Below are 15,289 nucleotides of genomic sequence, written 5' to 3' on the forward strand. Positions count from 1 at the left end.
CCATTGCCAAAGGAGTAACCTATTAACACATTCAAGGATTTCAAAATGTTGCCTGAAGTTTAACTCTATTCCGATAAAGAAGCTGTCTACAGAATAAAATGCAAATATAGTACCTTGATACATAATTCTGGATAATTCTCTCTAGAATAAAACAAAATCATATTTAGACAGTGTCCTTAGAAAAACATTTAAAATTAATGCAGAAGGAACACAGATATGGAGGTCCCTCATTTTCTATGGGTCAAAACTTCTAAAGAAATGATTTTAGTATTTTAGAAGGTGAGAAATCTTCCAAATAAACTTCTTTATAAGAGAGAGACTTTTCCAGACTCATTCATAATAGGTAATTTCAATTACAGTCATATCTTAATCATATCTGGGTGCACTGTTCATGGCAAAAATGGCTTTTAGTGTGGGCAGACTTTTTATACATATGAGGCTCTGGAATTACTACATAGCAATTTAGTGTCTCATCTCCCTAACTACATTAAATTGTAGTACCATAGGGTGGTATGAGGGTTAAGGGAGAGAATGTGCTAATGCTTAGCACAGGGTCCAGCACGTAGTGAGTGCTCAACAAATGGTAGTAGTTATATTTCTGTTGCATATGGTTTCCCAAACAGATTCTGTTGACTTAAATATCTGAGTTATATGATTTTTGCATGCCCCATACCACCTAACACTTTATATTCAGCAAAGGTTTAATAGACATTTGCTTAATAAGTGAACTAGATTTTTTTTCTCTCGAGCATAGTGAAAAATCTTATTCAGACACCCTTGCTAACCAATGCACAGAACCCAGTAAGATTTCCAATCATAACCCAAAGCCATAGTTTTAATCAAATTTTTCTAGGGGCTGTCACATGCCAAAATCATTCAGACAAAGGAATCAGTATGTAGGAAAGTATCCAGTGACAATGTCTACTGCCAACAATTGATAATGCCTTTCTTCAGAAAGTCAGACAACTGGCTTCTCCCTCTTCTGGTCAGGGCTCTGTTTCTTTCTATATGCCAGTACACACAGGTATATGGGAAGTTTGGTATTTCACCAAACTGGTTTATGAGAGTTTCTATTTAGGCCGGGGCGGTGGCTCACGCCTGTAATCCCAGCACTTTGGGAGGCCGAGGCAGGTAGATCATGAGGTCAGGAGTTCGAGACCATCCTGGCCAACATAGTGAAACCCCGTCTCTACTAAAAATACAAAAAATTAGCCGGGCATGGTGCCGGGTGCCTGTAATCTCAGCTACTTGGGAGGCTGAGGCAGGAGAATCGCTTGAACCCGGGAGGCGGAGGTTGCAGTGAGCCAAGATTGTGCCATTGCATTCCAGCCTGGGCGACAGTGCGAGACTCCGTCTAAAAAAAAAAAAAAAAAAAAAAGAGTTTCTAGTTAGCTATGCAGTATTAGCATAGGGTGGGCAAACTTTTTCTGTAAGGGCCAAGCAGTAAATATTTTAGACTTTGTGGGACATACAATTCTGTCACAACTACTCAACTTGCCTTAGTACTGCAAAACAGTCAAAAGACAACACATAAACACATAAACCAACAAGGTCATATGGCAATATAACTTTACAGACATAAACTTGAATTTAATTTCCTTTTCATATGTCAGAAAATATTCTTCTTTTAATTCCCCCAACCATCAAAAACTGCAAAAAAAAATTTTATCTTGCAAGGTACAGAATTATAATGTAGGTAATAGTACCCATAGGTTGTAGTTCACCAACCCCTATGCTAGCACTTTAATCATAGGAAAGAGTACAGCAACAATCCCTGATTCTTATCACAATCCTAATCTTTTCAAGTTCTACTATTCCATAAATATTTAATTATTCCAAACATTTCATTCATTTCCAGAAAGAATGTTCTTGAAAATCCAACTAAGTCACAAATTTTAGATTTACAGATCTAATAAAGATATTTTAGCCCATTTCTTGGTGTATATAACCTCTGTCTTTTAACTAGGTAACAATAAACCAACTTGTACTTCATACTTTCAATGGCTTAAACAAAGGACATACCACAAATAATATAACCCTCAATTTTATATCTCCGTTTAATGAAACTATGAAATAAAAATTCATTATTTTATAAGTACCTCTATTATATACATAGCATTATCACTCCCAGGTTTGCTTCTTTCAATATGTTGAAGGCCAAAGGTCTCAATACTGTGGGCAAGTGGCAAAACCTGGTCCTGTCATGGTAATTTTTAAAAAAATACTTACCATTGTGAATGAATGTTGCAAGGTTCACATAAAATTCTTTGGTGGATTTGCTTTAAGAAGGTAACTAACAACTTAACCACAGTTTGATGCAAGGAATTATGAATTCCGAATGAATTTGTTGCTATTCAGTAGCAGAGCCAAGTCCTGAAGGGTGCTACTTCTGTGGTATCATGGAAAACCTTAAAAATGTACAAGGTATTTGTTTCAACATGCAGGCTAAGGCTCAGAAATAATCCCTTGCATCTGCCCGATTTCATGGTAGAAAAAAATAAAAAATTTTGATGCTGTGCCTTTTAAATGCCCATTTCGAATCATTAAACTTTACAAAATATTTAACAATATAAATTCATGGTACATTTATACTGTTACCCAGAAGATCAACTAGTAATAAATAAAAATGTTCAAAGTGAATGGATGCTCAGCAATCTTTTTTTTTTTTTTGAGACTCTGTCACCTAGGCTATAGTGCAGTGGTGCAGTGGTACAGTCGTGTGATGCTGTGATCACAGCTCACTGCAGCCTCGACCTTCTGGGCTCAAGTAAACCTTCCACCTCAGCCTTCCAAGTAGCTAGGACCACAGGCGCATGGCACCACGCCTGGATAGTTTTTGCTTTTTTTTTGTAGAGATGGAGTTTCACTATGTTGCCCCAAGCTGGTATCGAACTCCTGAGCTAAAGCAATCCTCCCACCTAAGCCTCCCAAAGTGCTAGAATTACAGGCGTGAGCCACCATGCCCAGCCTGCAATCTTTAGAGATAACAGAAAGATATTAAGAAAGATTGACCTAAATTTACAACTATGCTTTAAAATTTTACAGCATTGAAAATACAGAAAAAATTACATTGGTTCAAAATGTGAACATATATTTTTGGGATATGGTTTTATATGAATGATGACTCTGAAGAAATGACATCCATGACAACCATGAGCATTAATACTTAGGTGATCAAAGTTAGGCAGATTTTGGCCTCCTTACTTAAGACATCTATTATCTAAGATTTTAACCAATTATTAACACACTTTGGAGGGCATGCTATGAAAATAATTTTTAAAATTAGTATTTTAAATTTTACAGTAAAATTATAAACAAGACATTTTGTTATCAAGAAATACTCTACAGAAAGAGCCTATGTTTCTAAAACATAACTTCTTTTACTGGAATAAAGTTTTAGCAACTTATAGCATAAAATCACTTTCTTCATTGCAACCTCTTATTTACACCTCAATGTTGGTCATCTTTTACATACTTAAAAATATATATTTTTAATCTCCCAATGAATTATTTAGATATCCTAATAAATGCTTCCATTTATTGAGCACCTATTATGTGGCAGACACTGTGCTAAATATTTTAAGTACATTGTATCACATATTTACAATGATCTGCAGTCATAACTTCCTTTGCTAGGAAAAAGAGGATAGAAGACAAATTCTTGCTCTTTGCTTTCCTTTTCTTTTTTTCTTCTGCCTATACTTCTCAAAAAAAATTTTTTTTTAATGTCACTCTTGGCTTTCTTCACATGTCATATAAAGCCACTGTGATTGGACAATTTTTTTTCCTTCAAGGAACAAAAACTTAAGAGTTCATGTTTTCAATTCTCGAGAATGTAAAATGAAAACCATTTAGAAAGTATTTAAAATAACCAAAAATTAAGCTATTAAATTCTAAATTGACTCAAGGATAGCTCCATGGATAAACACGTCCATTTTAATTGGTTCTAAATACTTCTGAGCCCTCAGCAAATTCTTACTGGTCATTCATTCCTTACTTTTCTCTGACTTATTGAGGTTTTGTTATAAATGCTGAGTTTTAAGGCTATGCCTTCTTGATCTTTATCTCCCCTCCCTGCCTGCCTCCTTCCCTCCACCCAGTGGACAATATTATACAATGCAGGTAGTTCAATCAGTCTATGCAGAATTGAATAACTGATCTTAAAAATCAGATACTAACTGGAAAAATATTTTATATCAATATATATAACCTTACAAACACGTTGATTCCTGAAAGGTTAATTTCTATAAACCAAACCATACTTTTATCCTTAGAAAACTTGGTCCAGATTCACATGTGTGAATGATACAAACTTTAAAAACGTCACACATTTAGAAAGATAAAATAATGGTCAAAATTATTTTGAAATGAAGCAAGTACAATACCATAAAGCATGTTTTCTTTGACCTATAGCCAAGCAAGTGGAAGACAAGCCCTCAAGACTGCCTGCCTCTCGAAAAAATGGGAATTTCCTGCATTTTTCTCTATGCTAAGTATAATAGTGAAACCCCGACTATATGACCAGATGTATATTTTCTCTATTTCAAATTTCCTGTCTTTACACACAGACAGAAATGCTAGTGAGGTTAGGAAAGTTCCTAATGCAGACAGGCGCATATAAGACAACGGGTGCTTAATAATGCAATATTGCTCATTCATCCACTTGTCTGTGTGTTCATTTTTTTCATTCATTCATTCATCAATTATTTATTGTCAACTATGCACAGACAGTGTTGTAGATGCTAGGAATACATTAATGAACAAAACACAAATAAATCCCTGCCCTCATGGAGCTTACATTCTAGTTCCTCAAAAGAAATCTCCAGCTAAAATAGAAGTATTCAAATTTAAGCAAAAAACTTTCTCCAAGGCTCCATTAGTCAGGTGCCCCAGGGGAATGAAGGTTACAATACGTGCTTAACATTTGAAATGTGTTTACTTTTATCAAAAATAAAACCAACATCCTGGTTAGTATACCAATTTCCTTGAATTTTAATTCACACTTTACTTTTAATTTCCCTTAATTTTCACCAATATTTCTAACAAGTTCTACTAGTTACTTGATGAGTAAGAGAGAGATAATCCTTTTTCAACTTCCAACCTAATTAGTGATTGATAGGTCCTAATCAAGTGATGGTCTTCATAACAGCAATTAATTGTCATAGAAGAATCTATCTCAAAATTACAGGATTGTTTGCCACTGCTGCCTCTTGTGACTTAACCATTGACTGGGGATGCCAGAACTTGAAATAGTTTGTTGATCTATTTTGCTTCTTCGTATCTTAACTTCTCCCATTTTTAATGTTCCATTAACTGGACTTCTGCTCCCTAATCAGCATTAATATATGGTAAAGATTATCATTAGAAACTAGCTTTTCCCTTTGGCAGAGGTAAGAGCTAATTTTTACTTGGCACTGCTGTCACTGCAGTTACTGCTAATGTGTTCTGGACCCTTCTTCCACTGAGCTCTCAATTCCTGACTATGCTCTTACTCTCTCTAACCAAAATCCATTCAAAGTCAGGATCAATTATTACAGGTAACTTGAATTCTTCTAAGCTTAACATGGCCAGGTCACAACTGTTGCCAGGCTCAGTGATCCTCCATCTTTTCTGGGGCTTCTTCTCCCTCTTCATGTCACAGTCAATGGCAGTATTTTTCACTCTCCCCTGCACAACTCTTTCCACCAGCACCACCCTCCTTCACTCTAGCTGACAGGACACCACAATAAATTAAGAAATTTTCAAGTATGCCATAGAGTAATAAAGGATGCAACACTCCGAATTAGAATACCAATTTTGCTCTACACAGGATAAAGGTCCAAACAAATTAAAGAAAATGTCACTCTGTATGATTTCTGCATTTTCATTTCTATATTTATTCAACAAATATTTATTGAGTGCTTATTAAGTTCCAGGGAATGTTATACAGTTGGTTTATTTTAGTGGGAATACACCAACACTGCTTCAAAGCAGGGGCGCTAAATCTCTGATCTACAGGTCACATTCTATTGTCAGCTTAATTTTCTCCGGCCCAAAGAGAAGGTATCAAGAAATGAAAACACAGCAGACCTTCAGACATCTTTAGAAGCAGTAAAAGAGACACAATTACATGCAGAGAGGCCAGTGTCCTTCTCCTTTACTACTGTGTATACCTCTCATTGTCTCTACTTTGCTCTTATTTTCTCTTCTTCATTCTGCCTTTCCTTAACTGGCCATAATAGGGCACTAGGATACATATTATTTACCGAACGTATTGAATTATGTTCCCAATTTTAATTTAAATGGCAGACCAACTGAACATTTCATGTTTTTCTCCTGAAACAAACAAACTTTTTGTGGGTTTTTGACAGGGAGAAGTAGGGATTGGAGAAGTAGATCTACAGTCCTTTAAATTTCTTTCAGAGATTCTCCACTCATTAACTCAGTTTCTCTACTTACTGACTCAGTTAACTGAAATTCCATCTTGGCAAGCATAAATATTCCATTTTAAAAAATCAAACAATAAACATTGTACTTTAAGGATCTACACAAAAAATACAGTTAAGTTCATAAGACATAAGTATAAATAAGAAATAAATATTTCATGGAGAAAGTAAACAAAAATCTACCCAAATAATTATTTCAACAACAAAAAAGGAAATAGAAATGCACTCAAAAGTGTTACCATTTATCATTTTTTATACACTGAAAATAAAATGTTTCCACTCCTATGGCCAGTCTTCAAGTAGATTTTATCACAAAATTACTTTATAGTTTCCATTTTACAATTTCTCTCTTTAGTAGTTACTATGAACTGTAAATTATTCAAACACTTAATTTCCCAGAAATTAAATATCTTCCTTAAAATGTTATATAATCCCCATTACATATCACAGTATCTTTGCTTTACCACACAAAAAACTATAATTAATAATTATAACTTTTTCTTTATTTGTCATCTTTCTACAGAAATGATCAGGAGTTAGCCTTACCAGGAAATCATACACATTATGAATACAAGTTTTAATAGACTACTGATTAGACTGTCATGTTGCAAATATTTCTAGAACATGATAACAAATTAAGTCATTAATTCCAAAACAACAGTTTATTAACAAAAAAGTACAAAGAAGTACAAATGGACATCCTATTTCCCATTGTGGTCTATCTGTCTATCTACCTTTCAGTCCATGAGATGGCTTTTTAGAGCTTTAAGAATGGGTAAAATACTTCTCCTGTTTCTAACGGGCCCTAATAACCATCCCAAACCAAATAATTGTGTATTTAAGTTATACAGTCCAATTTTTAAAAAATGTTCCAATCTACTGTTATAAAAGCCTCTCTCCTTGCAATACACCACATATCTAAACTGAACATTAGCATCAACATCCATAAATCATATATGTATCATATCATTAGTATGTCTGCTTTAAAATAAAAGTTTATAAATGAAAACTTAGATGTACCAAAAATGATTTTCATAGGGATATACTAAAAACACTTCAAGTCAAAATATCTTGTTAACTGAAATAAAGTGAGGTACATGGAAACATTCAATTTATTAGTTGTGCTTTGTGCATTGATTTTAAATCAAAGCTACTCACACATCGAATCTTATTGCTATTACTTCAGTTTCTTCAGGAAGTGGTTCCTTTTCAAGTTATTTCAACAAATGTAAGGTTGTTCCATACTCCTCTTTCTACAGGCCTGAAGAACTTATCTGAATCATGATAAACTCTAATACTTTGTGATTTCTCTCACAGTGCTCCTTAAAATACTAATGCAGATAGGCAGATTTAATAAATCATCATGTTCAGTAAATAATGAGTAATCTGCTTTTTCTGCTATGGCTCCTCAGGACGGAACATGTGGTTTTGCTCTCTGATGGTCCTGAAAGCCTTGTGTAGAATTTATTAGGTTATACATGTTTTTGAGCGGTAAGTTCCAGCTTTTGGTTTGTGGAGGCAGCCAAGTCAGAGCTTACTCACCACTATACTCCTCATCAAGAAGTATTCACATCAAGAACATGAGTTCAGTGTAAGACTAGGCTTTAGTAACATAAGGGTGCTATACAAGTGCATACATTTTCTGGGGAGCTGGAAAATTCAGATGACCACTCACTAAACATAAAATCATCATTCCACAAAGATTTTATTCACATTAAACTTGCACAGTAGCAAAAAAAATCAAAACAGAAAACTAAGCCACATATCAAAGAACAATATACAATAGAGATTTGAATTTCTCAATAGCATTGGAAGGTATTTCCATAAATAACATTTACAATTCTAATGTTAGGACTTTCAAGGTGTCTGAAGCTTCACAGTGCTAGAATTGATTTTTATCAGAACACATGCAAAAATGTGCAACATAATAATTCATATTAATAACACAAAAAAAAGCACGCCAGTTACTTGTCATTCCAGCACGGCCATGCCACTCTATGTTCTAAAAACAAACAAACAACCCCCCAAATCCGGGTCCCATTCATTCTTCAATTATGCCTTTAGTCACTCTGCTTTAATATATTCAAACAGTCACTGTTAGTGCTCTTCACCACGACTTTCAGGTTGACGTCACTCCCTGCCTGCTGGCTGTCAGGACTGGGGGACGCCCCTCTCCCAGACTCACCTTCTTCCGGATGTCTTCATCATTTGCTCCAAGAGAGGCATAGAGCTTGAATGCAGCCTGGCGGAGTTCGTGAGCATGTTTTAAATCATGATCAAGCTATGGGGAAAAAAAGGATATGTTCCAACTCAGTCCATAAATTAAACTTTCAATAACATTAACTGACTTGAAGGAAAAAAAAGTTAACAACTTTTAGATTTTAGTGAATTTCCCAGTCACTAACTACATTTCCCAGTTATTTTTGGATTCTGTTCACATAGGACTGAGACTTTGCAGTGTTCATATCAATGTGACCTAAAATGCACACGGTATGCTTCTATCTAAAAGTGAACACTACATTTGACACTGATATATGAAAAAACACTGTGAATCTCTGACTCTGAAAAATTCAGTGTTCCTAAATGGTAGCTTTAGTGGCACTAAAGCTTCCTTGCAGCAGCTCTTTGAAATGTTCTCCTTCAAAAGAAGGCACACCTAGACTTCTCTAGCCCCGGACTACAGCTGATAACCTGAATGATATCGCAACAATGTCTTTAGGAGGTTTTCCCTAATTTTCTGAAATATTAAGAGTAGTGCTGGCCTAATTTTGGCATTTAAAAAGCTTTTAGAGGCTGGACACGGTGGCTCATGCCTGTAATCCCAGCACTTTGGGAGGCCGAGTTGGGCGGATCACGAGGTCAGGAGATCAAGACCATCCTGGCTAACACAGTAAAACCCCGTCTCTACTAAAAATACAAAAAAATGAGCCAGGCGTGGTGGCGGATGCCTGTAGTCCCAGCTACTAGGAAGGCTGAGGTGGGGGAATGGCGTGAACCCAGGCGGCAGAGGTTGTAGTGAGCCCGAGATCACACCACTGCACTCTAGCCTGGGCAACAGAGCGAGACTCCACTTCAAAAACAAATAAATAAAAATTAAAAAAATAAAAAGCTTTTAGAAAAAGAGAACCCATTGTGAAAACTCTTAACAAACTGTATACGATGGTAACCATTACTATCTATTACAGTTATCTGAGATTTATGTTGGGTATGGGTTTTTTCAAGAACATCATCAAAATTATCAGCATGAAGTAAATAATGCTATCTTTAAACATGCTAGTGAGGTTAGGAAAGTTATCAACTCTTCTATAAACTTGATCACCAAACTACTGTAAAAATAAAACAGAAGCATATTTTCAGGATACTTTTGATGACTGACTATGACCAAGTAACTATACAAAGTCTACCAATAATATAAATAATCTCATAACTAAAAGCCTTAATGTAATCATCCAAATGAATACCATTTTCCCCAAAGAAGTTACTTTGGAAAGGTTCACTCATCCGATGATGTAGGTGTTGTTCATAACATTCTGAGATCCTCTTTTGAAACTTCCTAAAGAGCTAACTGGTATTATTAGCTAGAAAACACTGACAGTGGTACAGCTTGATCAATGAGGAGAATTTTAGTTGTCACTGACTGTGCGTGAAGATGGAGAAATTCAGTTGGGTAATATAACATAGGTAACAAAAAATTCCACAAAAAGCAAAAGACTATATATATATTTTTTACATATATATATAATTTGGGGTGGCTCTGAAGGCAATTCTTAATAGCTCCAAAACTTTTGTTCAAAGCAGACACTGATGGATTATAGGAACAACTTCCCAATACAGAATACTCACTTTGATAAGTTCTAAAATTATCTAAAAGTCTTAACTACGTTCTAGTCATAAATTAAGATATAATACTGACTTGAACTAATATATCATAAAAATCACAAATTTATTAATGTGAAGATTTCTCTTTATGGGTCTAGTGTCTATACTTTTGGGGTCAGAAACCTTTGGATAATCCATCATCAAAAATAAAGATGACAAAACAAACTATTACTTAAGTTTGGTATTAGGAAGTCATTTTTAAGGATTATTGTTGTTACAGTTTTACTGATGGAAATGAAATGGAAAAACTAATAGAAGGGATGATCTCTACGTACTAGTTAAATGATTTGCATATGCATAGGCTACATGTTCTCAAAATTATGTTTCCTTACTCTCATGGCCATCAAGACATTTTATTTGCCTTCCTGGGTGGTCAACTCAGGGTGTTCATGAGGCAGTAGTTAAGGGTTGTTCATGTATCTTTATATTGGTGAGATACAGTGTCAGTGTGAAAAAACGACCAGAAGGAAAACAGACAAGGCAACTGGTTAAATGTATGTAACCAATCACTTCTACTGGAAAAACACCACTAGTGAAAGAAGAGCAGACACATAAGTTTAATACCCAGAGGGTAGAGTACATTACTAATGCAAATACCAATGAAGGTTATTTTAGGCTCTTCTTAAGAGAGTAAAGATATACCCTTAATAGTCTGCTTTATTTTCAATGTTAAATGCCAAATGAACAACTGCCTACCAGATGGGGTTTTTTGAAATTCAAAAGCATGAGGGAGAGGTCAAAAGAATAGCTACCATTGGAACCACTGGCATGAAAAATACAGTTACATTCATGAAACAGTACTAGTTACTAATTAAGAGGCAATATTCTCTCTACCATGGCCTCCTTGAATAAACTTTCTCTTACAGAATGTTCATGGCCTATGCTTAAAGAAATGGATAAGGCAAATAGGCCGAGACGCAACAAGTCAAAATAAATATCTATGTATTCTAAGGAACTTAGATTTTTCAGAAAAAGCACAATTTGGCCTTTTTGGTCCCAAATTCGAGACTAAATGATGCTTTAGCTATCACTAGCAGGTCCAAAGCACAGTATGAAACTGGAAAAAAGAGAAGATAAGGAAAGGCAACAAAACAGAAAGACTGTGATGGAAAGTAACATGGGACAACTTAGTCTCCTGTAACAAAAAGATTACTCCTGACCTAAAGAATGAGAATATAAAAACAGAGATGGTTCCATGACCAAGAATAAGACTATACAGTTATGTCAATACCCAGCTTGGAGAATCCACTATTTTTGAGGTTTAGTTATGAGTCAGGATGCAATTTTCTTTATTGCTTATCTGCTCAGTAAAAACTTCCTGACAATAAACATTAAACAACTTGGATTCAAAAACTTACAAAGCAATATTATCTATGTTAACAAAGATAAAAGATCCTTTATTTAAAAGGGCTTTGAGCTGTAGTTATCAATTGGTACAAAACTGTGAACAATAAGAAAAACTAAAAAATCTCCATTGAGCTGCTAAAAAAGGAAAATAACATACCCTTTTAATATCAGTGATGGCACTCACTGAGCTGGGATACTTGAAATAATCAGCAAGCATGGCAATGAGGTGATCAGTTATGCTAGCGATTCTCTGTAGCTCAACATCTGGTTCAATCAGATAGGCAAGTGTCTCAGCTCCTTCAACTCTCTCCTCTAGTAATCTCTCCTTACTGCACATTCGAACCAAACAAGGTAATGTCTGAAAGGTAGTGAGATTAATTATTTGCTTTTTGGTAAAGGTAAAAGCTTAAGCATATAGTGACTGAATCAACTCAATAGCTTTTATCAGGAGTAATGTTTGTGATCAAATATTTCCTTTACTGACTTCCAGAGCATAAAAGATTTTTTTTAAATGCAAAAACAAGCAAAATTCAGTACAGATTAATCATTTGTACTGGCACAATAAACTCTACTCACACATCAAAGTATATTAAAACAAATTCTAATTAGGCTTTTGGGACCGGTAAGACAAGTTCTATTGTACAACTTTGTAAAAGACATTTAAGAATCTCTAACAAATCATGTCTGATGGTTCTGCCCCATCTATCTATTTATTTACCTAAAAGAGACCCAGCAGTTTAATCAGGAATGATTTTGCCTTAGGAAAAGTATGCTATCTCTTCATTAGTGAGTAATACGGTTTATTTTTTGGTTTGGGGAGTCATACCTACAGTTGCCAAAACAAAATACAGCTTTAAAACTGCAGTGATCTTACCATTACTCAGATTCCACCAGTTCTACTATAATGTGAGTGAAGCGTATCATTCACAGTTGCTAGGTTTTCTCCCAAGAACTTGCTGGAATTAGTAGTGGTATCCACGAGTCCAATTTTACTTCTGAGGTCCCTCAAAAATCTTGGCAATGGTTTTGGTAACTTATCTACATTAGGTTCTCAATAAAAATATTCTAGACATTTACTATTTCCTTTTCTTTCTTTCTTTTTTTTTTTTTTTTTTTTTTTTGAGATGGAGTCTCACTCTGTCACCCAGGCTGGAGTGCAATGGCGCGATCTCGGCTCACTGCAACCTCTGCCTCCTGGATTCAAGCAATTCTCCTTCCTCAGCCTTCTGAGTAGCTGGGATTACAGGCGCTCACTACCACGCCCGGCTAATTTTTGTATTTTTAGTAGAGACAGGGATTCACCAGGTTGACCAGGCTGGTCTCAAATGACATTTACTATTTCTAAGCCTGATGGATCCACTTGAAAGGATAATGTGGAAGTAGAAATTGAAATGTTATTATTATAGAAAGTCTTCCTCAAATACTGCAGGCAACTGTGCTTTGCTCTTTTATATGTAAGTTTCTATTAAATCTTTTACCACAGAGCTTGGCACTTTATCGTTCACTACTAATTTCCTATTAGGCTAGAAGAAGCTTTACAATTCAACCCTAGGTTTCCAAGGCGAAGGCCCTATTCTTTTTTCCCTAACATTACTAGTTACTAATATTTATTGATACCATAAATTCATGAATTATTTAATTTAATGCTCATGACTACTACATGAAGAATATACTACTAACATTTTACCAATGCAGAAAAAGAGGAAGGTTAGAGAAGTAAATAAATCAAGATAATTGCTATGGAAGGCCGTGGCACTCTATGCAGAGTTGTTTACATAGGGAGTGTTCAGATCTCATTAAATTAATTGTCTTCCTCAAAGACTAAAGCAAATATTAGTTTTCTTTGTGCTCTTTTATCCTTGGGATCACCTTTTGAACAATCATAATGTGAGATCTCATATTTATCAAATGACACATGATCAATTTATTTATACTTAATTTTTTATAGCTAATAAGACATTTTAATGTATTTAATATATTGTTATCCTCACGGTAACCCTGTGGCATAGATGAGCAGGAATTAATGCTTCAATTTTCATAATCTGGAGTCCGAGGCATCAAAAGAATAAAGGATGTCCAGTCAGAGGTGGAAGTGCTAAAACCAGAATCCCAGGTTTTAGGACTTTTAGGGCTGGTCTTTTCTCTAGGTTTTTCTAAATTCAAGTTGTATATGACATATCACAATGACAATGCTTGTTTTCATGTGTTATCTACTTATTGTCTTTCATTATGCTTTTTGATTATCAGCTATGAGAATGATATAAAGTCTTTTTCTGCAAAAATAGCAAACTGCCTCTAAAACTGTAATACAAATTTAATGACAATCAAGAACAAAATATATTTTCTATTCCACCTGAATTGTACACTTTTACAATTTCCACATCCTCCTAATTACCATAAAATGAAAAGGCTGTGACAATGAAAGAATTATTTCACGCTGACTTTCAAAACACATCTAAAATCGATTTTTAAAAACTATATGACATCCAATGAAAAGAAAGCATGGTCTTTTAATATTATTCTATGCCATGCACACGTACTATAATGATAAATGTGTAAAATGAAATATGAATATCAATACTGATATTTAACACATAACTGGATAATTTTCACATTTTAAAGATAATTAATTAGCTTACCTTTAATACAATACAGTTATCATCTGTCCGAATTGCTCCAGCTCTACACATGTAAGTTAAACTGGAATAAGACAGCAGAAAGTAAGTTTTTGCTTGGAGTTTAAAGCTTTACATGAAAAATTATTTAACTTTAAGATTTTATAAAAAAATCGAAAACCAAATAATATCACTTATCTTGAGAGTGAAGATTTTGACAATTCGCTTTTCGGAGGTTCAGTCAATTTAACAGTCAAAGAAAACTAACTGACAAATACAGATGGGAAGCCAGCTATTAAAAAAACAAAACAAAAACCTACCAAATAGTTTTAAAAATAAATAACCTAATGATGGACACATTTTGAGGCTAGGTGCTGGGCACATGTTGTATTCTTTATACTTCAGAATTTTCCATAATAAAAAGGGAAAAATGTTCAAAATGAAACATAAGATTAACACATTATCTCAGTTTAAATGAAGTGAAGTTGGAATATTCTAACTCTGAATGCAGTAGAAGTATCACAGAAGAGGCATTTAACTTGTAACACAGCTATCCATCAGAAATGAACTATTCAGAGGTTAACAGCAGTGGCTTTGGGAACAAGTCAATAATTTGGTTCTAACGAACAACAATTGTAAGCTGCCTTTGAATAAGAATATAATTAATTCGTATTCCCTAGGCAGGCGCTGAACATTAAGCGCTTCAGAAATTTAAATTAATGAATTTCCTTTTTGATTACATTCCTTTAGCAAGATGGGGGAAAAAATTAAAACATTCCATGTTGGCTTCTACCACAAGTTATAAACAAATAGGTAAAATTATTTTACTTATATTGTAGAGGGCTGAAATATTTGTAGTTGTTATTATCTTGAGGCTTGTTACCACATTGTTTTTCTGAAACCATTTACTTGAGAACATTACCTTACTGACAGAGGCAAATGCTCAGTTTTAAAGACAAAAAGCAAGCAAAACATACAAACAAAAACCAAACAATTCATGAGTAATTAATTGAAAATGCCAAA

The 15,289-nt window shown here is 34.6% G+C and overlaps 1 protein-coding gene across 7 annotated transcripts in view; it reads right to left on the reverse strand.

Annotated features, from left to right (window-relative positions):
- The window catches only part of ARMC8 (armadillo repeat containing 8), a 110,358-nt gene that overhangs the window by 45,240 nt on the left and 49,829 nt on the right, over nucleotides 1-15,289 (reverse strand). For all 7 annotated transcript variants that reach the window (XM_008008981.3, XM_008008979.3, XM_008008985.3 and 4 more), the window contains 3 exons: nucleotides 14,291-14,351; nucleotides 11,809-12,009; nucleotides 8,611-8,706 (listed from right to left, as the gene is read on the reverse strand). In XM_008008981.3, the coding sequence (XP_008007172.1) occupies nucleotides 8,611-8,706; nucleotides 11,809-12,009; nucleotides 14,291-14,351 (358 nt within the window). The remainder of the gene's footprint in view (nucleotides 1-8,610; nucleotides 8,707-11,808; nucleotides 12,010-14,290; nucleotides 14,352-15,289) is intronic.

The sequence above is a fragment of the Chlorocebus sabaeus genome, chromosome 15, assembly GCF_047675955.1.
Source record: "Chlorocebus sabaeus isolate Y175 chromosome 15, mChlSab1.0.hap1, whole genome shotgun sequence".
Classification (NCBI taxonomy): domain Eukaryota; kingdom Metazoa; phylum Chordata; class Mammalia; order Primates; family Cercopithecidae; genus Chlorocebus; species Chlorocebus sabaeus.